The 26,917-nt window shown below is 57.4% G+C and overlaps 1 protein-coding gene and 1 pseudogene across 4 annotated transcripts; one reads left to right on the top strand and one right to left on the bottom strand.

Moving 5' to 3' along the window:
- Window positions 1–5,731: 5,731 nt before the first annotated feature.
- EPHB3 (EPH receptor B3) lies at window positions 5,732–25,516 on the bottom strand. 4 transcript variants are annotated; one of them, XM_022570483.3, is made up of 16 exons: window positions 24,816–25,515; window positions 16,164–16,228; window positions 14,264–14,936; window positions 11,775–11,930; window positions 10,631–10,981; window positions 10,356–10,480; window positions 10,034–10,193; window positions 9,847–9,955; window positions 9,408–9,460; window positions 8,240–8,362; window positions 7,883–8,130; window positions 7,158–7,373; window positions 6,897–7,046; window positions 6,611–6,804; window positions 6,352–6,507; window positions 5,732–6,246 (listed from the first exon to the last, which is right to left on the bottom strand). In XM_022570483.3, the coding sequence occupies exons 1-16, from the start codon at window positions 24,919–24,921 to the stop codon at window positions 6,138–6,140; spliced, it is 2,994 nt and encodes a 997-aa protein (XP_022426191.2). In that variant the 5' UTR covers window positions 24,922–25,515; the 3' UTR covers window positions 5,732–6,137. The 4 variants fall into 4 exon arrangements, with proteins under 4 accessions (XP_022426191.2, XP_089766869.1, XP_089766870.1 ...); XM_089910743.1 differs by having other exon boundaries at window positions 6,897–7,373; window positions 24,816–25,516; XM_089910744.1 differs by having other exon boundaries at window positions 9,847–10,193.
- The window catches only part of LOC111186932 (transmembrane epididymal protein 1A-like), an 82,925-nt pseudogene continuing 80,927 nt past the window's right edge, over window positions 24,920–26,917 (top strand).

The following is a 26,917-nucleotide window of genomic DNA, read 5'->3' on the forward strand; positions in this document are numbered from 1 at the left end:
GGAATATCCCACATGCTGCGAAGAGGCTGGGCCCATGAGCCATGGCCACTGAGCCTGCGCATCCGGAGCCTGTGCTCCGCAACGGGAGAGGCCACAACAGTGAGAGGCCTGCGTACCGCAAAAAAAAAAAAAAAAAAGTGGAGAGGATGGTGGGAGAACAATGCCTGGGAGCAGTGCTGGGGGTGGCTGAGAGGAAGGAGTGGCAGGGTGTCTGGAGAAAGCAGGCTCCAGTGTCCCCCACATTCCTGCAGACACTCCCTTCCTGATCCCCTCAGGCAAATACCACCTCTCTCTCTCGCCCCAAGTTCAACGCCCAGGGAAGGAAGACGGGTCCAGGGAGAGTTGTCTCCTGCCTTTCTCCTTCTCCCTATCAGGCCACGACAAAGCAGGGAAGGGGGTCTTCCCCAGCCCCCAATAGTCAGGGTCAGGGCAGCCACCTCCGGGCTGATGTCACAGCAGGCCTCCAGCCAGAGCCCAAGTCTGTTTTCATTCCTGCTCCATGAGACAGGAATAATTAATGAGAAACAGAGAAGGGCAGAGAGGCAAAGCGGAGGGACAGAGCTGCTTGCCTGTCAGACCGCCCCCTCCCCCAAGGTGGAACCCTGTACCATTCCTGGACTGTACTCCTGACAAGGGCCTTCAGCACCTGGGCGCCCAGCTCTCCTCCTCCCTCTCCACTCCATTCTCTGAAGAAGGAAAGCTGAGGCAGCCCTTGCCCATGTGTGCAGAGCTCCCCCCCTTGGGGGGAGAGTGTCACTCTGAAGTGGCCCAGGTGAAACACTTCTAGTTTCCCTTAGGCTCCTTTCCAAGCTATCCTGTAGTGGGAAGAACACAGAATCGTGGGTAGGTTAGGTCTGATTCAGATCTTGGCTTTGCCATTGACTGGCTCTGTGACCTCAGCCAAGCCATGTCATCTCTCTGAGCTCTTCTGTAGAATGGGGATAGAAGGCATCAGGTGCTCAGAAACGCTTGTAGATAAATGTGCCTTGCAGCAGGGAACAGGTAGAGCAGAGGGCTACAGAAGTAGCAATGGAGAGGGTGCCCAGGTAGAGTTGTAGAACTGCTGGGACCAGGTGCCCAAGACTAGTCTTCTGGGCTGTGAGAAGTGAAAGGCCCAGCTGGGGAGGAATTATGGGAGAGGGGGAAGTCTTGGTCAATGTCATTTGTCCATGACCCTGTTGCTTCCTCATCCTGAGTTGGAATGTCCTGTGTGCCCCTGGACTGCCCTGCTCTTACCTGGCACAGGACCTTTGCATATACTGCTCCCTTCTCCCCTCTTGCCAACTGCAAACAGCCTCCAAGGCTTAATTCAAGTCACCTTCTGTGGCAACCTTCTTTGATGGAATTCCCAGCCCAGGTCCCTTCCTTCCAGCCCCTGGTGCTTACCTAGCTGTAGCACTTACCTCACCACATTGTATTAGTTGATTTATATATCAGTGTCCCCCTCTGAGCTGTGTGTACCTTGAGGAAGTGGGAGCTGTAACCGGTTCATCCCCACACCCTCAGCTCCATACACTCGGACTGGCATATGGAAGAGCCCAATGAAGGTATGTTGAATAAATGGAGGGAGGAAGGGAGGGAGGGAAGGAGGAAGGGAGGGAAGATATACTCAGGGTCAGACACCAAAAGGCTAAATAAAGGGACCTGGATAGTAATGGGGGTCCCAGCTTCCTCTGCTGGGCATCAGATAACTGGTTAGAGGACCCCTGGCCTTGTCCTAGACTGGCTCAGGTCACTAAAGCTGTGATTTTATCCTGCACCCATAACATTTACTTTGCCTTGTAATTATATACATTTCTTTGCATGATTATTTGAAGAGCATCTATGTTCCTATTAGACTAAGCTCTTTGAAGCAGCATCTGTCTTTGCTCTTGTTCATCACAATATCCTAGTGCCCAACACAATGCCCGACACATAGCAAATATCCAGTGAATATTTGAAAAATGAATGAATATTGGAGGGAAGGAATCCCCTCCCCCACCCCCAAACAGACCCAGGATCAGGGCACTAAGGGGAGAAATTGCAGAAACCATGGTCCCTCGGTTCCTTGGCAAGTTGCTGCATTCTCTACCCCTTAATAAGCTTCGTCACCCTCACCCTCACTGCCATCAAACCACCCAGGCCCCAGCAGCCCTATCCCAGGAAGTGGGCCAGTGCCTGGGCTAAGCCTGCAGCATAATGTCCAGCATCCCCGTGGCTGAAACAGGGTTGGTGGATTTCCCCCCGTGCCTTGGTTTCCCCCCTGCTATGCCACCAAGCACTACTCAGCATTTTCCTATCTGTTCTTATGTTTTATTCAAACGTCATACTAATAAAAATGGTAGCTGACATTTTTGAGTACTTACTATGATCCCAGCACACACTTTACATGTATTAACTGATTTAATGTTTGCAACAATCTCATGAGGTAGAAATGATTACTACACCTTTTTATAGATGAGGACATCCAGGCACAGAGAGGTCAACCTGCCCAAGGTCAAAGACTAGGAAGCTGGGCTTTGACCCCAGGTCTGCCTATACTCTAAATCTGCAGCCATTCCCACTGCACTACCCCAGTCACCCCAGATCTCCGGGTTCTAATCCAGGGTCTGGCCACCCAGACTTAGATCCAACAGCTGCTGTCCAGGGAACTCTCCCTGGGGTCATCCTGGAGGAGGGGGATACTGTCAGGGGCTGAGCACAGTCTAGAGCAGCTTACTCTCTCTACTTATCCCTACTCTCTGTGTTCAGGCACAGAGAGAGGCACGAAATGTGTCATTTGGGGCTGCAACTCCCTCTCTGGGGCAGATGGCATGAGGGAGGTGAGGGGAAGCTGCCGGTACCCCAGGGCTAACACTTCCCCCCAGCCCCCATCCCACTGGCTTCCCTTTTTAAGCACTAACTTGGGAGATCTAATTTTCTGCCCCCAGGAATGTGTAATTAATTAACGAAGACTGTAACCAGATTAAGACCTCACTACCTCTCATTCCTCACCTGGCCGCAGGAAAGCCAGACCCCTCCGGAGTACCCTCATCCTTCCTATGCCCTATCCCCATCCCTCTTTACCCAACTGCTCCTGGGTCTGAGGACTCATCCCAGCCCCCAGTGAGACAGACACAGGTTAGCAGGGTTAGGTGGCCCAGGTGGGAATGCACTGGGGGGGAGGAGCCTTCCAGGAAGGGGGATGGCTTTTGTCCTTCCTTCTCGGCATCCCTTCCCCCACCTCTTTTCAGTCGTGGGAAGCTCTTATGGTGTGTGAGTTGGGAGATGGGGCCAGGGAGGATCTTGTAACAGGACGTGAGAACCTGGGTAAGGGAGGTGACTCGGGGACATAGCGTGCATGCAGGGGAGTACAGATCTGATCACACGTGAAGGGAGGTATGTGCCCTGTGCTGCACAGGGCACATCCAACAGAGTACCTTATGCACCCCGATTGCTGAGCTCCAGACGCCCCTTGAAATCTTCAGCCTGGAGCGCACACACCAAGTGTCCCTTCATTGTGCGGCTCCCAACCCCCTACCCCATCCCCCCCACCAGCCCCGCCCCCGGCGCTCAGCGCCCAACTGTCCCGCTCCCTCTGCCTACCCAGTAGGCGGCGATGCCTTACCTCTTCGTGCGGAGCCCCCAGCCCAGACTCCCGCTAAAATGATTAGAGTGAAGGAATAAGTTAGGGGGTCACTCCAGGAGACGCGGGCCACGAACCCTCCCCCATTCCGCAGCCTCGGGAGTAGGAAGTGGACACTTGAGCAGGAGCTTGGAACGCCCCCTCCCCTTTATCTGAGCCCTCAGCCCGGGAATGCGGCGCAGGTTGTGCAGGACGCCACTCAGCACCGCGTCCCCTCCCCTGGCCGCCCGCCACACCTCGCGCCGTTGACAGCGGCGGCGCCTGGGCCCAAGGCGGCCTCGGGGCCCCGCATCGTCCCTTCGAGCCCCCGCCCTCAGCAGAGTCCGCAGCCAGGGAAGAAAGGAGGGCTCGGTGGAGGAGCTCCGTCCCACCCGATCCCCGGTCCCCGGGTCCTCCCCCACCCCCACCCGCCTCCTGCCCCACCCCCTCGGGTCCGCCCCTCCCCCTCTGCAGCGCTGCTGGGCTCCGTGGGGGGAATGCTAAGGAGCGGCGCGGCGGGAGAAGCCCCAGAGCCCCAGAGCCCCAGAGCGGGAGCGCGCGGCGAGGGGCAGAGCGGGCCCCGGAGCCGGCACCGCGCGACAGCCGCGCCCCTGACCCTCTCCCCGCCAGGTTTTGAGCCGGCGGGCCGAAACCCTCCACCTCCGCCTTAGACCAACTCCATTCCCGCCGTCCTGGCCTGCCTCCCGGGGCCGGTCCCCTGCACCTGAAATAGCCGCCTGGGCCTCCCCCTAGCTGCAGCATCGCCTCCCCCTAGCTACTGCCCCCACTTAGAATTCCTCTACGGAGCTCTGCCCTGCCTGGAAAGATGTGCGAGATCTGTGAGGCTTTGTCCACACTCCCTCCCGGGTCCAGCCAGACCCGGATGGGCAGATTCTTTAGAAACCTGTTCCATGCCCCACCAAGGTTTATTGCCCAAGGTTCCCTCCTTCTGACACTGGGAAAGTGACTGCACACACCTCCCACCCCGCCTCCCTGCGTGTGTCTGCATCTATGGGGCCTCTGAGCCCCACGCCCACTCCACCCCCTTTCTCCTTTGACATTTATTTCCAGAAGCTGTTTTCCTAACCCTCTCCCTGGTTCTGGTTATTTATCCTCTGAACCTTTCAAGTGTGCAGGCAGTCTCTGGGTGGGAATCCCAGCCTCGGGCCTCACTTACTGGCTCAGCGACTTTGGGCAAGTTACTTAACCTCTCCCTTTCCTCCTCTGTAAAAAAGAGATAAAAATACTTCCTTCCCTGGCTGGGTTGTTGTGAGATTAAATAAGATCCGTGTATAAATGGAGCGGTTTAGCCCAGTGCCAGGAGCATAGTAATCGTTCAGTAAAGAGGAGCCACACTTCTCCACTGACACTTGCTGAAAGGAGCTGGCCTCTGCATCCGAACACCAGTGGGTTCTCATCCCCTTTGTCCAGGGCCATGTGACCCTGGGAGCTGACCAACTCCCTCTACCCCCAGCCCCCTCAGAGACAATGGGTGTGAAACACCATCCGTAAAACACCTTCCAGACTCCGACAGCCCCTGGGAAGGCCTGGGCCTTAGAAAGAAGGAGCTCTGGGGTAGTTTCCTCTCTACTGTTACTGCCCCACTTCCAAGAAGTTAGATGCAGCAAGGCTGAAGCATAAAAGGGAAGTTGTACTTGGAGAGGCTTGCATCTGGCCTCCCAATGACTCCTGGGAATTCTGAAGGGCTGGTGCTGAGGGACTGTGAACTCGAGGGCATCAGGGAACCCTGCCTTGGGAGGTCGAATGAGAAGGGGCAAAAGAATCATCTTATTGCCTTTATTTCGCTGACGGCCCAGCTGGCCCCACGGCAGGGCAGAGCGCCAAGCTCTCACCCATACTCTCTGTGCAGGCCAGTGCGTACACGTACACACACACACACACACACACACACACACACACACTCACATCCGACCTCTGGCTCTGAGAGTCAGTCTCTGGGGGGCAAGGGGTTGCTCCTCAGCCTGCCCCTGCCTGCCCTTTTATGACAGCACCAAGGGCGGGGGTGGGGCAGGGCCCTCAGCCCCCAGAACAAGTCCCTGTGCAAACTGGAGGGGCCAGCTGGCTTCGGGATGGGGGTGTCACATTTCCCCATTCCCGGAGTTCCCTCCTCCAGTTCCTGAGGGAGGGACTGCTCTCTGCCCACCTGGGGGTCCAGACCCCTGCCAGGGCTGGGCCCTATGGAACCCAGGTTTATTCCCCACCTGACCGCGCCAGGACCTCCAGCACTGAAGAACAGCCAAGTCTGAGGTGGTGGGGATCCCCCACTGGAGAACAGGAAGGCCGGGGCCCCGAGGGGCTTGGGAGGGGTCATCAACCCCCTCTCCTAATCCATCTTCAATATGAAGAGGTTTGGGGCAAACTTCCTGGGGAGGGAGCACAGGCCTGGAGGAGAAGTCCTAGCTTGGGCCTTCCCCAGACTTCCATCTTCTGGGCCACAGCCGAAGGCCAGACATCCCAAAGTCCCGAAGTCCAGCCAGCTGGTCAGAGTCCCTGCACAGTCCTTGGAGGGCACCCATCCAGTGGGAGCTGGGTGTCAGACCTGCACAGGCAGCGTCTGGTTCATCTGCAGCCGCATGTCCTGGATACTGCTGAGGATCTTCTTCTGGTGGCCCGCCAAGGTGACCCCGATCCGGAGCAGGTCTCTGCAGACGGGCCAAGGGCACAGTCAGTCCCTCCCCGACTGCCCACCACTCTGGGCCCAGCTCAGGGCCCCCAGCCCTGCCCCTCCAAATGGGAGGCACACTCACTCTGCGGTCATCTGGGCCACCAGGTCAAAGGATGCAAACCCCGCACTGACAAAGCTCTCCTTGTACCGCCCCATCTTGATGGCATCTAGCCAGTCACCAACTGTCGTGAAGGTCGTGTAGTCTGGGACCGTGCGGTCCAGGAGGGGCTGTGACATGCTGTGGGGAGAAGAGAGGGACTTGATGAGTCCTGACGTCAGGGGAAGCAGGGGTGGTGCTGCTGGCTCGGGAGCAGGGCAGGGGCAGAGGCAGAGGAACTGACCCAGACTGGGCACTGGCGATGACCTTAAGGCTGGCGGCGTTGCGGATGAGCTTGTCCAGGGTGTTGACGATCTGGGAGAATTTGGGCCTGAGGTTCCGGTCCCGCACCCAGCAGTCCAGCATGAGCTGGTGCAGTGCTGTGGGGCAGTCCATGGGTGGGGGCAGCCGGTAATCCTGCTCCACGGCATTGATGACCTGAGCCAAGAGCAGGGAACCCTGGAGTAAGCCACCACTCTGCTCCCCAGCCAGTTCCCACCCACCCGAGCGCTCTGGCTGGCCCCACTCACATCCTGGTTGCTCATGTCCCAGTAGGGTCGCTCGCCATAGCTCATGACCTCCCACATGACGATTCCATAGCTCCAAACGTCACTAGCAGAGGTGAACTTCCGATAGGCTATAGCCTCTGGGGCGGTCCAGCGAATGGGGATCTTCCCGCCCTGGTGGGGGGGGCACACGCCCTTCACCCTATGTCTCCGGGCTGATCCCCAGCCCCGAGCCCCTGCCTGGTTGGCCCCGCCCCCAGTCTCCCTCCCGGCGGCTTCCTGTACCAGGGAGCTGGTGTAGGTAGGATCAGAGGGATCATCCTCCAGGAAGCGGGAGAGGCCAAAGTCTGAGACTTTGCAGACCAGGTTGCTGTTGACAAGGATGTTGCGGGCAGCCAGGTCTCGGTGCACGTAGTTCATCTCAGACAGGTACTTCATGCCGGCAGCAATGCCCCGCAACATGCCCACCAGCTGGATGACCGTGAACTGTCCGTCGTTGAGCTGGAGGCAACAAGCAGGCTCAAGGGGGTGCCCATTGCCTCCTGCCTGGCCCCAGGCCCACCCGAGACCCTCCTGCCTGCCCGCCTGCCCACCCTCTCCAAGTCCTCCAAGACCATGCCTCATCTACCCCTCTGACCATGTCCACCGTGCACTGAGAGTAAGGAAGCTGCCCTCCTGTGTGGCCGGCATCTGTATATATCAACCCAATTAACCCCTGTGAGGACCCAAATAACTTACCATTCTCATTTTACAACCAAGGCAGCTGAGACTCAGAGAGGTTAAGTAAGGCCTGAGGTCACACAGGCAGTAGGGGGTGGGCAGAGTCCGGATGAGAACTCTGGTCTTTCTGGCTCTGAAGGCCCAGCTCTTTCCCTGCACCATGCCACCTCAGTAAATGTTTGGACTTGAATAGTGTCTGCCTGACTTGTGGGAGGGGGTGGTTTGCCCAACCTAGCTCTCTGGGGGGGTGGGGGGAGGAAGAGGGGGAGGGGCCAGGGGCTGGCTCTTACCCGGAGGAAGGAGTCCAGGGCACAGTTCTCCATGAACTCAGTAAGGATCATGACCGGCCGACTTTTGGTGACCACGCCCTCCAACCGGATGATGTTGGGATGGTCAAACTGACCCATGATGGAGGCCTCGCTGAGGAAGTCCCGCCGCTGCCTCTCTGTGTAGCCCACCTTGAGCGTCTTGATGGCCACAAACACTTCCCGGCGGCCAGGCTGTTTTAGCCGACCCCGGCACACTTCCCCGAACTCCCCTGCAGGGCACAGGGCACAGATAGTAAGCTATTTCTGTACCCAACCACCTCTGCCCTCCCTCGGGGTCACCACCAGCCTCTCCTCCCCACCGTGCCCCAGGGGACTCACCAGCTCCAATCACCTCCTCGATCTTGACACAGGACACATCGATCTCCTTGGCAAACTCCCGCACAGCCTCATTAGGGTCTTCGTAGGTAAAAGGGTCGATATAAACCTTCATTCCAGGAGCAACTAAGGAAGAAAAGGTGGGTGTGAGAGGGGGTGAGATCCTTGAGCTGGGGACAGTGAGGGAACTCTGCGACCCGGGATACTGCCCCAGGCTCTTCCCCCAGACAGGAACACATTCCCAGCCTCTCTGCTAAACCTGCTCCGTATTCCTCTGTTGAAGCCAGAACTTGCCCCTCCCCACCCCGCCACTGTCCTCTTGGTGAGAACTAGTAACCATGACGGCTAGACACCTAGGATTCTTCTTCTTTCTCCCTCATCTCTCATCGTGTCAAAACCTATTTCAGATCCGTCCCTCTCCTCATTCCCACTGCCCCCGACCTTGTCTAGGCCATCAACACTCAGACTACTGCAATAGCCTCCCAGCTGGGCTCTCTGCCTCTAGACTTTGCTCACCAATCTAGCCCACATACCTGTCTTCCTACAACAATACTTTCATTGTATTGCTCCCCAGCTTGAGAGCCTTTCAGATTACCAGTGGTGCAGTCAAGTCCCAACTCCTCTGCCTGCCTTTCAGGACCCTCCAAGGACTGGCCGCAACTACCCAGCCTGGCTTCCCAGCAGCTGTCAAACCAGCCTTCTCACTGGCCCCCCTGTCGGGCACTCTCCCCACCCCACCCACTACCTTCCAGAGGCTCCTCTAGCCAGGAATGCTCTCCCCCACCTCTCTAAACCCTGCTTATCCCACCTGGCTCAGCTCAGCCCAAGGCTACGTCCTCCAGGAAGCCTTCCTCTTTTCTGAACTCTCACTGCCCTCTGTCCCAGGAACACCCGGCTTAACACTTAATTGTTCTCTCATTGTTTCCTGTGTATACCTATGTCGTCTTTCTTACAAGACTGACTACCCCTGAGGACAGGGGTCACATCTCACTCATCTCTGGGGCTAGCAGGCGTGAGGTAGGGGCTCAGGAAGTGGCACTTAATTGGAAGCAGGAGGGGGCAGCCAGGGCAGGAGTTAAAGGAATAAAGTCCCAGACAGGGAAAGGGGTGCCTCCAAGCCCTGCAGGGATGAAGGGAGCTTTGGGAGGTTGGGATGAGGAAGGAAACTCACTGTATTGCTGCAGCTTCTCCGTGTACTCTGAATCAGAGCTGTGCCGCTGCTTCCTGGAGGGGCAGGGTGGAGGGTAGGCATGAGACAAGTCCGCAGCTCCTTCCCTTCAGGGGACCCTTGGGCTCACAGGAGGGGCAGAGAGCATAGGGGACCACCCAGTGCCTGGTGCTATGGTCAGTGGCTACAGCTGCCACTGGGTCTCCGGGCAAGAGGCTCAGTGGACTTGGTCCCTGAGGGAATCTGCCAGTAGATTCAGGGGACAGGGAGGGGACAGGACGAGGACACAGGCATGGACTGGAGAGAGGCTTTCCGACAAGGATAGCCTGGGCCTAGGAAGGCTGTGGTTCTAGGTCTGACGTGGGTGATGGTTCACCTATGTGGCGAGAGGGTTCTAGGGCACTAAAGGGAGGCTCAAGTCAGCCCCTGGGCCTGGGAGTACCTGAGGCAGACGACAGCAATGACCACAACAGCTACCACGAAGACAAGCCCAGCTGTGGCAGAGCCCACAATGAGGGGGAGCTGCTCCTGGAGCTGCTGGGCACCAGAGCCTAGAGACGGGGAGGGACAGGTGAGTGGTGGGGTGGAAAGTGTGGCAGGGGCAGGGACGGGTGTGTGGCGGTGTGTACCTCTCTCACTTGTGGTATCAAACTCAGCCGGGTGGCTGTACTGCCCGTAGCCAGCTACGGTGCGGGCGCGGACCTGGACCACGTAGCGGGCGTCAGGCCGCAGCCCGTCCAGCTGCACGGAGTTCTTCTGGCTGGTCACTGTGGAGGCGATGCCCTCACTCTGCAATACCAGGAGGAAGGCTATGTCTCAGTGGGCCCTGACGCCCATCGGCCCCTGCCCACCCCCCACTCAGTACCCAAGGCTTTGCTCTCAAGGGCCCCTGGCACTATCTGGGGTAATCTTCTTGTCCCAAGGCTTCCTCCTGCCCCTGGAGGCTCTGACCTTCTCAAAGTACTTCATCTCGTAGTCCAGGATGACTCCGTTGGGCCGCTCTGGGGGCGCCCAGGACAAGGTCAGGCTGCTTCCGGAGCTGCTGTGCAGGTGTAGTGTTGGCACTTCAGACGGGGCTAGGGGAAGAGCGGGGGGCTCATCACGGGCCCTGGCACCCTTCCCAAGCACCCAGTTCCCCTGGGACCCCCGATGATCTGTGCCGCAGGCAACCCCAGCTCTATGTGGGGAGATGACCCAGGCCCTACCCTCCTGTGTGCCCTCCTCACCAGCCTGGTTGGTGGTGATATTCACAGCCGCGTAGCGGGGGGGCAAAGGGCTCTTGCCCGAGACACCGTTGACGGCCTGCACCTCAAAGGTGTAGCGCGTGTGGGCCAACAGATGGCTGATGTGGACCCGGCGTTCTGTGAGGCCCAACTGCCGAGGCACAAACTCCACGTTGTCATCACAGCGTGAGCAGGTCATGGTGCCCCCGGGCCCAAGGCCCCCATGGCACTTCTTGCAGATGACATTGTATAGGAGGTCGTCCCGGCCACCCAGGTCCCGGGGCTCACTCCACTCGAGGATCAGCGAGGTCTCATTCACATTGGAGATCACACCCCGGGGCGGAGACGGCACCGCTGTGGGAATGGTGGAAGAAGAGGACAGTGAGCTAGGGCCCTAGCACCGTCTGTGCAGAGTTCCTGCACACTCCAAGCTGCTTCCTACCTCCTTGCCTTTGCCTCTGCTTTAATAAGCGGAATACCTTTCCTATACTTCTTCACTGGGCACACTCCTATTTATTTGGCCTTTAAGGCTCAACTTGAGAGGTCACCTCCTCTTGGAAACCTTCCTTGATTCATTCTCTTCCCGTCCTCTGCATTCCTGTAACAATTCCTGGGCATCCCTCCAGCCCAGCACTTAGCACATTATATGGTCATTATCTGTTTCCACATCTGTTTCTCCCACCAGGTTGCAAGCTCCTAGAACAGTGACTGTATCTTTTCCTCCACATCCCTGGCGCCTGGCAATTCCTGGCACTAAAGGCTGAAGCAGGGAAAAAGCAGGACACCAGGCTGCCCCAGGGTTGTGAGGTCCCCTCTCTGGTTAGAGTTGGGCCAAAAGAATAGCAGTTCTAGACAGAGGAAAGAGTAATGGACTAGAGAGTCCTAGCCAGTTTCTGATACCCAGCGAGGAGCTAACAAATGCTTATTAAATGTTGGTGCAAGGGCTAAGCCTTTCAGCTCACCTGGATTCTGGCTCAGGGCCGGTCACTTCCTACCTGTGCCATGTTGAACACAACATCTAAGCCCCCTGAGCCTCAGTTATCCTATCTGGAAAGTGGAGCTATTCATAGAGACTGTTTGGGCACCCCCGGGCTGGCCCGCAGAGGGAAGGCCTGGAGTGGGAGAGTATGAGGACGCGCTCACTCACTGGTACAGGCACTGTCTGCGGAGTCGGAGTCTGCGCGGTAGAAGTTACTGTGGCAGGTGCAGATGCTGGAGGCTGGCGAGGTGGTGCGGCTGTTGGGCGGGCAGGGCAGGCAGGGCCCCTCTCCCTGCTTTGCCTTGTAGCTCCCAGGCGGACAGGCTGGGGGGGAGAAGAGGATGGACGTCTCACCTCTATCCCTGCAGACACCAACCCGCCACACCTCTGCGGGAATCTGGCCCTTCCCAAGCACAGGTCTCGGTCCCCCACCTCCCAGACTGCGGGGGCCGTGCTGGTACTGCCTAAGTCCAGCTGCAGCTACAAAAGGCCCTTTTGCCCCGTGGAAACCCCACGTCAGCGGACTCCTCCCCGCCCCTGCCCTGACCCCGACCCCCAACTCTGGGGCCTCACGGACGAAGACGTCAGCTCCATCACCCGGACAGCCTGGACTTGTCGAGGCAGGGATGAGAGGGAGGAGGAAGAGGAGGGAGGGGGACGGGAAGAGACCATTAGTGGGCTGGCAGCAGCCTCTACTCTGCTGGGGTGCCCCACCCCTCCCTGAAGCTCGAGGATAATTATTCCTGAAGATCCTGAAGAACGCCCCAGAACAGCCAGGAGGTGGGGCCTCTGAGTTTCACAGCCAGCCTCTCTCCCCACCCAGCCAAGAGCAGGGCAGCAGCTCCTTTCTGCCCTGGGGCAGGGGTGGGTGCTGAGGAGGGGTGAGAAAAGGAGAGAAAGAAAGCAGGCAGGAAGGCTGGGGTCACCTGGAGTTCAGAGGCCTCAAAGCATCCACGAGGGGAACCCCAATCCCCAAAGGGAGACCAGAGCTCGGTGCCTGAACACCCCTTCAGAGCCTCTATTTGGGCCTGGCTCTGGAGAGTCCCCATATCTACGATGGCCATATAATTTATTATTCAAACTGCACTATTTTGAGAGTGAAAGCGGGCACTAGTAATAATCACGTTAGCATGACAGGCATAAACCAGGACTGCCCTGGACACACTAAAGCATATGGTCATCCTGCCCATATACAAACTGCCTTTGGGGAGGTCGTCCGGGGTGTTGGGTCTGTGCCCTTCTCTGGGGTTTAATCTCCCTCGACTAAGGTGATATTCCATCCCAGCTCTTTTGAGCCACTGGGAGAGGGGGCAGGGGCCAGGCCAGCCTGGTTGCTATGGGAACCATAGTGCATTTCCTGCTAGGGACCTGCAAAGTGTTAGCCGCTCTTCAGGTTGTCAGGCTCATCACCCCCACCCCTTTCTCCACTTAGGAGGAGGAAGTCTGGGGGCAGGTTCCCATAGAGAAGTGGAGAGGAGCAGGGCAAGGCACTGTTCACCTTCCCACAACAGCACCCGACACTGGGCCTCACAGCCAGGTTGGGCCTCCAGCCCCCTTACACTGAGGGTTGTGCTAACAGCCAGCTCCCACCCCTAGTAGCTTCAGGTTGCAAGTGCCAGGTGGGAGAACAGGGCAGAGGGGACAGAAGACAAGGCCCTCAGCACCTTGGCCTGCATGGTACAGCACTGGATGAGGCTGCAGTCCCAGCTCCCACATTCCCAGCTATGAGGCCTAGAGTGCAGAACCTCTCTGGGCCTTCTTATTGGCTAAACAGGAGACGTAGCTGGAATCTACCTTACAAAGTTGTGGTAAGCCTCAGATGAGAGAACCTCTCGTGAACGGGTGTTATAGCTGGAAAATCTAGCACACCGTGAGATCTTATGAGTCTCGGCAAGCCACCCAAGACAGGCCTCCTAACCTCCTCGTATATGAAACCAGGACCAAACAACCCTTGTCCCCCATGCATCCCAGGGCTCCCAAGAGTCACAGCTAACACTTACATGGTGCTGTGCTTCCCCACGTCCCAGGCACTGTTCCAAGGGCTGCCATGCACTGATTCAGTTAAGCCCCACTACAACTCCACGAAGGAATAACCATTAATGTCCCCATTTTGCACATGAGGAAACCGGGGCTCAAAGAGTTAAATAACTTGCCCAAGGTCTCACAGATGGTAAGTGGCAGAGTCAGGACTCAGGACTTCAGAGACTGGGCCCCTAACCTCTGTGCTATAAATACTGCTTCTCAAGATGCAGATGAGACCCCTCAGGTTAAACGGCCAATCACGAGGTGCCTGCAGCTCTGGGTCCCACCTAATACTTGCAGGGTGAAACGTAAACGTGGCACTGGACAAACGGGCATCTCTGCTGGCCTCCCGAGACTCCGAGCACGTTCTTCAGCTGCCTCCTTGTCAAGGATTCTCCATGTCTTCCTTCCTCTCTCTTTAGTTTCATTTTTTTCTCCTGGTATTCTGGTGTCTCTCCTCATTTTCTCTCATCTCCCTCCTTGCACCATGTTTTCTGCACCTGATACCCTTCCTCCCTTTCCTCCCTCTGCCCCAGACCTAAGGCCAGACCCCCCTGTCTGGCAGGTAGGAAGCAGTGGGTAGGGGGCAGCGGGCGGCTGTGGCCCAGACCCTCCCCAGGCCAGTCCCCACTCACGGCGGCATTGGGACTCCTTGGCGGCTGGCTCGTGGCCGGTGGCACAGGTGCAGGCACCCACAGGCACCATCCACTCCCCGTCACCGTTGCAGTAGAGCTTGAGGGGTACCGACACCTCCACGGCATTGGCGATGCAGGTGCCAGGGGCAATGACCAGTGAGGTGGGCTCAGCCCCAGTGAGGGTCTCGGGGAAGAGTGCAAAGCCTGCGGTGGTGGATGCGCACTTCTTGTAGAAGGCACGCACGGAGATGAGCGACATGCAGGCGCCCTGGTCCTGGAAGGCCAAGTAGAAGCCGGCCTTGGAGAGCGGCCCGAAGCTGCGCACCTTGGTGTTGACACGGCCGGCATCGAGCCGCGAGAAGCTCTCATCGGGCGCGATGGTGTCCACCTTCACGTAGGGGTTCTCCATCCAGAAGGGGGAGGAGGCCGAGGCCACGTCGCTGTCAGCCTCATAGTAGAAGAGGTTGAAGGTCTCCTTGCAGGAGCCAGGGATGTTGGGGATGCTGTTGCAGTCACGCACAGTGAACTTGAGCTCCACGTAGACCCGCTGCACGTCCTGCCGCCAGATGAACCCTGTGCGAAGCCAGTTGTTCTGGCTTGACTCGCGCACGTTACACACCTGGTACGTGCGGATGGGGTTCATGGCCTCGTCATAGCCGCTCACCTCTTCCCACTGTGCAAGTGAAAAAGACAGAGAGTAAGCACCGGCATTTGCCGGGTGCTTATCACATGCCCAGATCTGCTATATTTACTTCACAGAGATGCTTCCATGGTGTAGTGGTTGAGCACACAGACTACGTGGGCTCAAATCCCAGTTCTCTGCTTGTGGTGTGACTACAGGTAAGTCACTTAACCTCCCTGTGCCCCCACTTCCCCATCTGTAACATGGTAAGAAGAAGATGTATAAGGAATAAATGACTTTAAATGACTACAGCACTTAGAATGGGGCACTTGGTAAGTACTATGTGAGAATTAGCTATAATGTTTATTATCTTTATGCCTCAATTTCATTGTCTATAAAGTGGGACTGATTGCAAGTAAATGAGGCTGTGAGGAATTAAATCAGTTTAATATATGTAATGGGCTTGCACCAATGCCTGGTACAGACAGAGCAAGCATTCAGTAAACTTTGGTTATCACTATTACCATCACATTTAACCTTCACAGCTCCTTAATAAGGTATTGGGCTGGCCAGAAAGTTCGTTCAGCTTTTTCCGTAACATCTCACGGAAAAACCCAAACAAACTTCTTGGCCTATCCAATACATCTGTTGTCCCCACTCCAGAGGAAAGGAAGTCAAGACTCACAAAGGCAGGGACTTGCCCAAGGTCACAGAGTCAGGTCTGGTGACTAAGGGCCCATAATATCACCCAAATCCAGTGTTCCAGAACTTAGTGCAGTTGTGAAGGACATCTAGGGAGGCTAATTAGAACACTTTAGAGACGTCAGGACTACAGGAATGTAACAGTCAAGAAATGGAGGCCCAGAAAGGCAAACTGTCTTGCTCAAGGTCACACAGCAAGTCAGAGATCTGGAACCAAGGTTTCCTTGTTCCCAAGCACCCAGGAAGGAGGGAGATGGGCAGAACAGACATGCAAAGGGACGTCAGGCAGGAGAGGGATGGAAATAGGCTGAAGACAGGCTGGGGGGTGGGCAGAGGGAGAATGAGCCAAAGGTGGTGTGTATGGGGGAGGGGGGACAGAAGCAGGCTGAAGAGTCAGAGATGAAAACACTCACAGAAATGGACCATCGGGCAAAGGAGGAAGGTGACAGATGAAGAGGACGGGGATGCCGCAAGAGGGGGAACTGACAAGCAGTGGGCAGAGGCAGCCCTTCTTGAGCCCTGCTGCAGGGGTTAATTGGCAACCAACACTCAGGAGAAATGGTGGGGAAGTCTTACCCCACTTTCTGGATGAGATGTCCATGCCAACTCAGACGTCACCCATTTTGTATCCATGAGGGTCTCTGGGGGAGCAAAAGGAGAAAAAAGGTCAGGGGCCAAGTTTAGGATGAAGAGAAAGAGGAGGTTGCCCAGGAAAGGCCAGGACGCCAGACATTGATTCCCACCAGGTACTCCCACCCCATCCCCAAGTTCCCCAAACCCTCAGCTCCCCTGTCCCAGAGGAGACCCTGCAGCCACCCCCAGAGATGTCATAGCCCCAAAGATGTCTTGTCCGGCCAGCTGGGAGTGAGTGTCAGCTGCTGACCCCAGGTCTGGGTTAATGAGGCAGAAGCCAGGGCCAGTTCACACACCTACAGGCTCTGCTAATCTCCACACAAAGGGGCTGGCAGGGCCTTTATCCTGGAACAAAGGGCCGTGTGCTTCAGACCCTGTTGCTCAGGCCTCCCCTGACTCCACTCCCAGCACAAAGGCCCAGCTCCACACACGCCCAGAGGAAGGGAAGAGCAGTCACAGGCCAGAGCCCACTCTCACCCAGCCTCCCACAGACCATCTCTGGAGGACAGGACAGGAATGCTCTTTGAGGACGGGGTGAGGGCCACCAAGGCCCAGGCTAGTTCCTCTAGTGCTGGTTCAGCTCTTCCTGCAATCTTTGGATAAAAGTACTGTTGGCGCACCTCTCTCACAGGTGAGGAAACTGATGCCCACATACAGTACATATAGGGCGTAAAGTAAGACTGTTAGGACTTGAGGTGAAAACTTGAAAGGTGACTCAAATTCAGGTCTATCTGATTCCACAACTAACCCCTTAACCAGGGCACTCTGACTGCAATATGCCCCTCTGTAAAGGGGGAACAGAGAAAACCTGGAAAGCTCCTGTGTATACTTTAAGTCCCAACCAAGATGTCATCTCCTCCAGGAAGCCTTCCCTGAACCACCAAGTCAGGGTTGGATGCCTTCCTCTATGCATCCAGGGCCAGGTGCTTTGTCATAGCACCGATCCTGTTCTGAGCTTTGGATTTTTTTATCTGTTTCCTTTTGCTTGGCCACAGGAGGCGCCTATTAATGTTTCTGACTTAAACTTGCTCCCCTAGGAACCTGGATCGTGGGTTCTGGCTTGAAAACTCTCCTGACAGTGTGACCCCAACATTAGACCTAGGAGCAGAAAAGAGGCCCGAAGTCCTTTCCCATAGCCTGGAAGACAGCCAGCAGTTCTCCCCTCAACTCCAACCTGGAATGGGGCAGGGCCGCCCCAGAACTTCTGAAGGCCTCTACCTCAACAATGGGGCAGGCTGGAGGTATCCAGGAAGGGAAAGACCCAAACCCCACAGGCTCCAGGCTTTCGGCCTTCGCCAGTTTCCTGCAGTCTGGGTCTGAGCCTAGGATGGTGGATGAGGCAGCTGTGGCCCCAGGCCCTCATGTGAGGCAAAGGGAGCAGCGAGCAGCAGCCATTCACTTTGGGGAGTGAGGTTCCCTCGTCTTCCTGCAGCAGCAGCTGGTCCCTGGAGGGCCCGGCTGCAGGATGCGCTATCCCAGCTTCATCGTCGGTGGCCTGACAGGCCCCTCTGGCAGACAGACAGACACAGACATTTAGCAGGGGGGTAGAGGGATACGGAAGGGAAGACGGGATGGGCAGAAGCAGGGGCCCCAGAAACAGGCAGGGAGGAAGACAGGCGGGCGGAGCAGGCGGATGGTGGGCGGCACCGAACTGGAGGGATGTGCGGAGCCGGCTGGCTAGGACCAGACAGCCAGGATGGCCGGCGGTGGACTACAAAAGACAGCGAGATGGAGAGACAAGGAGGCCCCAGGAGACAGACACAGAGACAGAGAGGGAGGCTGCCAAGTAGCCTCTTCGCTAGCCAGCGGCCCAGAGTACCGCTGTCCCTGGGAGCCGTGGAGCCAAGCGCGCCCCCTCCCCCCAGCCAGTCCGCCTGCTTGTCTGCCCGCCGCCCGCCGCCGAGCAGGCCAGGGCTCCCACCGCTCCCTCGCGCTGCCTCCCTCCTCCATCTCCCTCACTTCCTTCTGCTCAGCCAGCGCCAAACCCATCTGGAACTGTTTAAACCCAAATATTCAGCCCCTCCCCCCTCCAGCCAGATTCCTCCGCAGTTTAAAACAAGCCCTGCGCCGGCTCGGAGAGGAGTGGGGGGAGGGGGCGGGGGGGGTTGGTGGGGTAGGATCTTCGTTTCTGTTTAATTTCTGGGGAGCGAGAGAGGGAGGGGGCGGGGATCGGCCCTCGGCCATCGCTCAGCCTTGGCCATCGCTCAATCTCGGCACATTTTTCCCATTAATGAGGAGAGGACTTAGATTTCGAGTCATGTGTGCCTGAGGAAGGGCTCGGTCACCCTGGTGGGGAGGGGCTTGCTCTCTGGGGGAGGGGAGGGGCCTGCTCGCTTCAGCAAGAGGGAGACCCTGAGGTGCCTGGGTCCCAGCCTCAGGAAGAACATGGGGGGGGTCCCCAGAATCCATCTGTCTGGGGGTGGGGCAGGGAGAGACCCAGCCCAACAGAGCCCACCTTTTCTATGTGTGTGGCATGTGTGGGTGTGGGTGTGTGTGTAGGTACACACGCGGGGGTAAAGGATACAGGTACAGGGGACAAGGACAAAAGAGGAATGAGGGAGCAACCTCCACATTCCCCAGCTGCCAACTGCACCCGCACCCTCCTCTGTCCCACCAAGTGGCTGCTCCCCGATACAGCCCCGCCAACCCACGAAGCAAGCAGGGAAGTGGCCACCAGGCCTTTCTGGGATGTTCTGGGACTGGGGCTTCAATGCTCAGAAGGAAAGCAGCACCCCTTTCAGGTTTCACAGGGCCGCAGGGAACAGCCACGTGGCAGCAGCCGTGTGGCCCCGGCCTGTGCACACACAGATGCACACACATCACCCAGTTCTCAGTGGCTGGGCTCGTTCCCGCCACTGGGGCCAAACAGCGACAAGTCACACGTATGGTGGACAAACACACACAAAGCCACAGCCACCCGCAAACACACACACGGCTTCACACACAGCTACAGTCTGTTTTGGACGGACACACGGATACATATGGTACAAGCAGATCAGTCTTCCTGAGACATTCGTATACAATGAGCCTTTCCTACACACAGACCGGGCTTGCCTTAGGCAAGGACCCACTCTCACAGCCCTCAGATGCGCGGATTTCCTGAGACATATGCATACGTGAGGGCACGTGCATTCAACAGTGCGTTCTCCCTACACACCCAACTGCACACTGTTGCCGACCACAAGTCACAGTCTTGAGTGTACTCAAGTACAAACACAAACACCAGTTTCTCTGTGCAGACACGGTGACATGCTCTTACAGTCACACACAACTAGCATCAGCTACACATGCACAGACGCCCGTTTGCACCAAAACATTCCGCAAGAGCGTGCAGACACAGTATAAGTATCAACATCTAGAGGTTGTGTAAAGCCTCAGAGGTGCATCCTCCATGCACATCTCACACACACCCACACACCCACACACACGCTACAAGCACGATCTTTCTATGAGGTGAGTTTTCAAGTGGGGTGGAGGAAGAGTTGGGAGAGGGCACTGTCTGCTGAGAAAGCAAAGGTACTGGGGCAGCCTCGGCCAGAGGCTCAGGGAAGGAACAAGCCCCAGACCAGCTTCCTGTGGCCCTGACCCAGGCAGGAGCTGTCACAGGTCACGAGGCTAGGGGTGGGGCAGGGGCATGAAGATGATTCTGGGTGTGGCTGGGTGCAGCCTCCCCAGGTGCAGCCCTTGCCCAAGCAGCAGGCCACTTCCCGGCCAGCACAATGCCACCATCCCCAGCACTGAGCCCTTGGGGAGGGGGTGGCACGATGAAGGCATTTAGCCTCAGGAGCTTCGGTCAACACGTAAGTTGGGGACCCAGGAGGAGGAGAACATCGTGGGCACCCAGCCTGTGTCTGAGGGCCTCACTGGGCCGCCCTGGTGCTGGGAGCCTGCCACCTGCCCTAGTGAAGGGCCAGGGACACACAACTTTATGGAGCTGCCAGACCCCACAGCGACCCCAAGCCCCAAGTCACACAGAGCACCCCACCCTGTGAACAGGCATGCCAGTGAGACCAGAGAATCAAACAAATCTAGAGACAGGAGCAAGAAACCCACCGGCCCAAACTCCAGACCGAGGACGTTGAGGTGGTGGGAAAGGTCACGCTCCTGGGCTGGGCCAGCAGCGCGTGCAGGGGCAGGAGGACAGAGGGGCAGGGTGCGGGCGAGAAGGCACACCCTGGAACCCTGCCTGCAAAGAGAGGGAGGAAACTCCCGGTCACCTCGGAGTTGGTCCCCCTCTTCCGCCTGGGGTCCCTACCTCAGCCAACCAATCCAAGGGATCTGTCCCGTCTTCTCCCATCCTTCTCCTCCCCTGCGTGTCGGTGTGTGTACACGCGTGTACCAACCTGCACACTCCGGGTGGTCAGCCCAGGGAGAAAGGGGTCTTAGGCAGACCCTGCCATGGGACCTGGAGGGCCACCTCCCTCCCCCTGCCATGGCCCCGAGGGCCTCCAGTCTGGGATGGAGGAGAGGGGAGCATCCCAGAACAGAACACATTTTGGTTCTCATTCTTCCCCTCAGATCACGGAGATTTATAATTAAATAAACCTGAGAGGGAGGAGAAGGGAGGAAGAAGCACAGGACAGGAGCCCAAATGCCTCAGTGCTCATCCATAGCCCCCCATAGCCCCCACCCCAGTTGTGGCCCTGCCAGCAGCCAGAAGGACGGATGAACAGCTAGCTTTTGAGCCCTTCCCTGGGATCCCAGCCACAGCGGGTCTGACCAGGAGTCTGGGGGCGGAGAGGCAACAGGAGACCCGATGCCAGGGCCAGCCCTTGGGGCAGGGGGCCTCTCCCACCCCATCAGGTGCCCAGATGTATCCAGTCTCCCTCCCCCCACTCCCAGCTGCCCAATCCCGACAAACCAGTTTGACTCAGCACAACAGGCAGGGCTACAATTTTCAAACTCTGCAGGCCTGGTGATTCAGCCTCTTCATGCTGTTTAATTAGCGTAAGGCGGGTGGCGGAGGCCTTGCCCACAGCAGCTTTGGGTTAGCTTGCTGCTGCTGAGGCCGCAGTGGCCGTGGTGGCAGCAGTTCTGGTTAAAGGGAAGACAGCGACGGACAAACTGTTTCCCCCCAATCCCTGCTGCTGTCCCTTGTCGCAGCTCTGAGGTGCCAGCTGAAGACAAACAGGGGCGGGGCGGGGGGGCTGGAGAGCCAGAGGCCACTCGAACAAGTGAGGAAGCCATAGAGACCCCAGCCCGCTGTCCCCTCTTAGCTGCCACCTACTCGGTAGTCACTGCTGCTGCCTCTGAGAAAGAGATGGGTCACACACTGCCTCTCCCCCGCCAGGGCCTGCTTCCACTACAGCAGCAACTCAGCTACAGGGCTTGCCTGGGAGAAGGCTGTCCAGCCCCCCCCTTACATCTGGTAACTGTTTCTTTTTTCTCAAAAGAGTCTCTTCCCAGCAGGGACCTCCTCACCCCATCTGAGGTTAAAGGACCCTATGGTCCAGACATCCTTCCTATCCCACGCCTTGTTCCTGGTCCGCTCACCTACTGGACCCCACTCCCTGGTTCATGGTCCTGAAGGGGAGAATGGTCTTGGCTTGGGGGACTGGGGAACATTACCTGAAAGCAGAGTGAGCAACAAGGTGGCCCTGTTTCCCTTGTGAGTGAGGGTAAAATCGAGGGCAATTTGTGTGTGTGTTTGGTGCGGTGTATGTGTGTGTGTGTGTGTGTGTGTGCGTGTGTGCAGGTGGAAATCAGAGGGCAAGAAGAGAGGTGTTTCTTCAACCAAGGAGGATAAGCAAGGACCCTGGCTCCATCCTCATGGAAAACTGATGAGATATTTGGATGCAGAATCTTCATGAACCCCAAGTGTATAGGGAGGAAGAACAACCAGGTGCTTGACAGCATCTAATCAATGAGACCATGAGGGACAGCACCCACAGCTCAAGGACCCTGGGCCTAAATATAATGACCTCAGAGGCCAAGAGCCTAAAGGCTCCCTAAGGCCAAGGGCAAACCAAATCCTGGCAAAACCAAAGGGAAGGCTGGATGGAGCAACGGAGTGAGATCCTCCACCCATAAAGCTTGGGGGGCTGAAGAGAGCTTCAGTGCTGGGCATCCCACCCAGCCCTGTCCTCTGGCCAGGACCCCCAGGTCCACCCATCCCGCCATTGGAGCTCCAGAATAGGGATGGGGTACAGGCAGGAGTCAAGGACAGCTGTCTCCTGACCCAGCTCTCTTCCCATCCCATCCTTTCCCTCCCAAAGCTGGAAAAAGATGGAGGTGGGGGGACAACTTCCTCCCCAGACGAACTTTTCCTCCTCCCATTATTGCGTCCTCTAAGCTCCCTCCAGCAGGGCAAGGGTACACACCAGTTTCACTTTCCGGTGCTCCCCAAGAAGCAGACCCTAGGGTAATAATAATAACAGTTAATCCTTGAATAACAATGGCTGTGCTAAGCACCTGACACACATTAAGGATTCAATCTTCATAACAGCCCTAGGAGATGGGTTCAACTACTATCCCATGTCACAGTGAGGGAGAGCAGGAGTGTGGTTAGGTAGACCACTGGGCTGGGGTCAGCACCCTGAGGCGTCATCTCTCTTTTCCCTTTCATTCTCACGCCAGCGGAAGACCCTAAGTTCTCATATATGGCAAAAGTGAAGGAACTCGTGAAAGCCACACTTGGGAGGCACTGCTACCTTCCTAGGGGCACCCCACACTGGCCTGGCCTCCCAGCCACCACCCACCCAGCCAGGGAATAGCCCCAGATCCCACTTCACAGCCTGAGGGAGGAGGGGACAGAGTAGGGGCAGTGGCCCCACTGTCCTCTCTTTCCTGGGCTGCTACAGCTCATCAGGCCTCTGCCTCCTGGTCAGCCCCTCGGGTCCTGGGCCTGGAGGCCTGGATGCCAGCTCCCAGCTAGGGCCTGCCAGCTGGGGTCTAGAGCGACCAGCAGATTGTGAGGGGTGAAAAGGAGGACGAAAGGAAGGGAAAGAGGAAGAAGGGAGGGAGGAAGGAAGGGGTGAGCCTTTTCAGGTACCCCTTGCTCACCTGACCCAAACCACGCCCCCACTCCACTCTCAGAATCAGCACCCACCACGCCCCACAACAAGGGCTCTGGGGCCTGGCACACACAGTCCTGTAAGTGTGTGTGCCTGTGTCGCCTCTCCTGGGCTAAGACACAGACCTGGGAACTCCAGCAGGCTCCCTGGCTCACACCCTTGAGGCAATCAACAACAAAGCCCCACACCGGTTTCTCACGCCTGTGATCCTATCACACACATGTGGGAGAGTGTGCACAAGCGTGGGCGTGACCTCGGTGTGTCTGTCTGGATTTGCATGCGTCCACCCGTGTGAATCAGTCTGTCAGCACCAATGGGCTCAGAGATAAAAGACGTTCAGAAGAATGTTTTTTTCCCCCTGGAGAAAATGAGAACGAACCAGAGAATGCCTTTCTCTCCGAACTCTGTTCTTTTTTCCTTCCAACCTTCAAGTTTACCGATTACGAACATATGAACAAACCAAGTCACATGGAATTCATGTGTTTGTTCTCAAACTAAGAAAGTGACCGGATTTGTTAAAGATACCAAATATAAGTACTGCCTATAATCCCAATTTCCCCCAAATTTCTGTGGTGTCCTTCCCTCCACCTTAAGGAAGGTTTTTTTCCCCTCATTTAATGGCTCCAAAAATTTGGGGAACTGTGCGTTTGTGTCTGCATCTGTTTGTATGTCTATTGTTTAACCAGTGTCAGTGCCTCTGTCCCCTCAGGTTTGTGTCAAGTGGATGTGTGTGAACTCTCCCACCGGGGCCAAAAACACTTGGGCTGTCCATCCAGCCACAGTCGTTTGGAAGTTAGAGCAGTCTCGGCAGGTTTTACAGAACCCATCGAGAGAAGCCCGGCCTTTTCCCACCGGCTAATGCGTAAGGCACCGGCTCCGGCACTACCTGGGACAAGCCCCGGAACCTCAGGGGTTCGGTGGAGACCCCAGCACACGGGATGTCCTGCTAGAAGGCAGAGGGGGTGCCGCAGAGCCGCGTGTAACGCCGGGTGAACACAGCACCTCGTGGATAGTTGGCGCTCGTAAACCGTAAACAATAACAGGCCCCTGCCTCTCCATCCCCGCAGTCATTCCCTGACAAAGCGGGGTGCACGCACTCACTCTCACTGATCACTCCAAGGGGTTCCGAACCAACGCCGCCCCTCAACCTGGGGAGTCCCGCTTCGCCTCCACCCTCCACAGCCCCGCATCAGCCTCAGAGCCCCCGCCTTGCCTGGTGGGTCGCCCACACTTCCTTGCCTCCAGAAGGTGCCCGGGGCCCCGCTCCTCTGCCCTGAGTGCGGGGTACTCCCTCAGAAGCTCACGGCCGGGCCATGACATTCGGGGACGCTCTTCCGAGTCGAGCAGCCCGCGATCCCGCAACTGGCGGACTGCCTGCCACAGAGGTAGCTAGAGCCTCCGAGGCGGCGCCGAGAGCGTCCTCCCCACCCCATCCTCCGGACCCTGGAAAGGGCGCGGGTGACCGAGCTTCCTCCGAAGTGCGCCCAGCCCTCATCGGACCAACACCGCAGACCCTCCCCGGCCCACGCTCGGGCGACCCCGGACACCTTAACCCTTGGACGCGCCCCCCGACGCCGCTCACCTTCCAGCGCCCGGCAGCCGGAGGGCAGCAGCAGGGGCAGCAGCAGCAGCGGAGAGAGCAGCGGCAGGAGCCCCGGCGGCGGCGGCGGCGGGCGGGCTCGGGCCATGGCCGGGGCGGGCTCCGGGAGCCGAGCCGAGCCGAGCCGCGCCGGGCCGCGCCGGCGGGGCTGCGGGCACCCGCGGGAGGGTCCGCTCGGCGGGCTCCGAAGAAGGCTCGCGCACGGTGGTCCTACGAGATCCAGGCAAGGAGAGGGTGCAATCCAGGCAGGCGGCTCCGGGACCGAGGCGGCGCCCTGAGCCGGGCGATGCTGAGGGATGCGGGCAGGTCGGTCCCAGGGGAATCTGGACGGACCGGTCCTGGAGGATCCGGGGCGCTTGGAGAGCTCGGAACCAGTGGACTCGGGGGGGCGGGCCGCGGAGGGAGTGCGCAAGTGGTGGTAGTTCGGTGTGCACAGTAATCCAGAGGTCTGCTGCGGGTCCGACTCGGATCGGGGACTCCGGGTGCGCGCGCCGTCCGGGGTGCGATCTGGGCTCTTGCTGCGCCGCTCACGTACTCACTTCTGCTGTCCCCAGCGCTGGCGCGGCCGCTCGGGGCGAGAGGGGTGGGGCCGGCCGCCTGCCTGTCATCTCTGAGGCCCCACCCTTAGCCATTCTCCACCCACTCACAGACCGCCAGGCGCGCTGGTTCGGCCTCGAGAGCACTCTGCCGGAGTTCAGTTGGCGGCGGCTCCATCACGCCCACCCTCGTTCTCTGAGGACTGGGGTGGGCGGGGCCAAGGAAAAGATGAATCAGATTGGGCGGAGCGATACTGTCCGTCAGAGGGAGAAGCCCGCCTCCTGTCCCCCATTGGCGATTAGTAACCGAACCTGAGTCCGGCGAGGTGCCATCCACGTACAACGAGCCGGGGGCGCCCCCGTGTGGTCTGTACGTGCCCGGGGCCGCCGCCATGTGGCTGTGTTTCCAGGCACGTCCTGACACTAACGAAACTCGGCTTAGGCAATACCAGGTGGGCGTCCTCCGCGACACATCCTGCAACGAGGGCCTTCTCGCTTGTTTATTTATTCATTCATTCATTCAGCTGTGTATTTCATCATTCTTTGAGCCAAAGACTCTAGGAACTTCTGGCGATACAGCAATGGGTAAGACAGAGGTTCGTGTTCTCTTGGAGCTAGTTTAGCGATGGAAGCAGGCATGAAGTTATCACAGCAGAGTGTAACTTATTATTATGGAGGAAGGACAGAGTTGCTGGAGCACATGTGAGAGGGACGGCTATGTCTGGCCCTGAGGAAATGACATTCAAGCTGAAATGTGAAAGATGAGTAGCAGGTGAAGGATGTGTGTTTGGCGGGGGCAGTTTCAGGCAGAGCAAACACTCTTTGTGTGAAGTCCCAGGGGCAAGAGAAACATTTATCGGAGGAAGCCGAAAGAAGTTCAGAATATCTTAAGTGTAGAGTTGGAGGCTGAGGGGGGCCAAAAGGAAGCTTGGAAATCGGTGTGGGGGACCAGAGGAATTTTTTTTTAGATTCATAAGGCCTTCCTGGGGTAAGGGGGGAAGGTTGGGATTGACATATGCACACTACTATATATGAAATAGATAATAAGGACCTACTGTATAGCATAGGGAACTCTACTCAATACTCTGTAATTGCCTACATAGGAAAAGGATCTTAAAAAGAGTGGATATATGTATATGTATAACAGATTCACTTTGCTGTACAGCAGAAACTAACACAACATTGTAAATCAACTATACTCCAATAAAAATTAAAAATAAAAAAGCCCTCCCTGAGAGCTAGGGTTTGAAGCAGAGCCATTACTTTATCAGATTAACATGGCTTCTCTGGGAAAGAAGAATGGGAGGAGGAAAGGGTGGAAACAGGGAGATCAGAGAGGAAGCTGTGCAGTGGTCAGGCAGAGGAAGATGGTGACTTGGACTAGGGTGGTGGCTGTGGGGATGGAGAGAAGTGGGCAGGTCTAAGATATTTTAGGAGGGCTTCCCTGGTGGCGCAGTGGTTGAGAGTCCGCCTGCCGATGCAGGGGACACGGGTTCGTGCCCCGGTCTGGGAAGATCCCACATGCTGCAGAGCGGCTGGGCCTGTGAG

Source organism: Delphinapterus leucas, chromosome 4, assembly GCF_059928025.1.
Source record: "Delphinapterus leucas isolate spDelLeu-1000000601 "Yukka" chromosome 4, BTC_Dleu_Yukka2, whole genome shotgun sequence".
Lineage (NCBI taxonomy): Eukaryota > Metazoa > Chordata > Mammalia > Artiodactyla > Monodontidae > Delphinapterus > Delphinapterus leucas.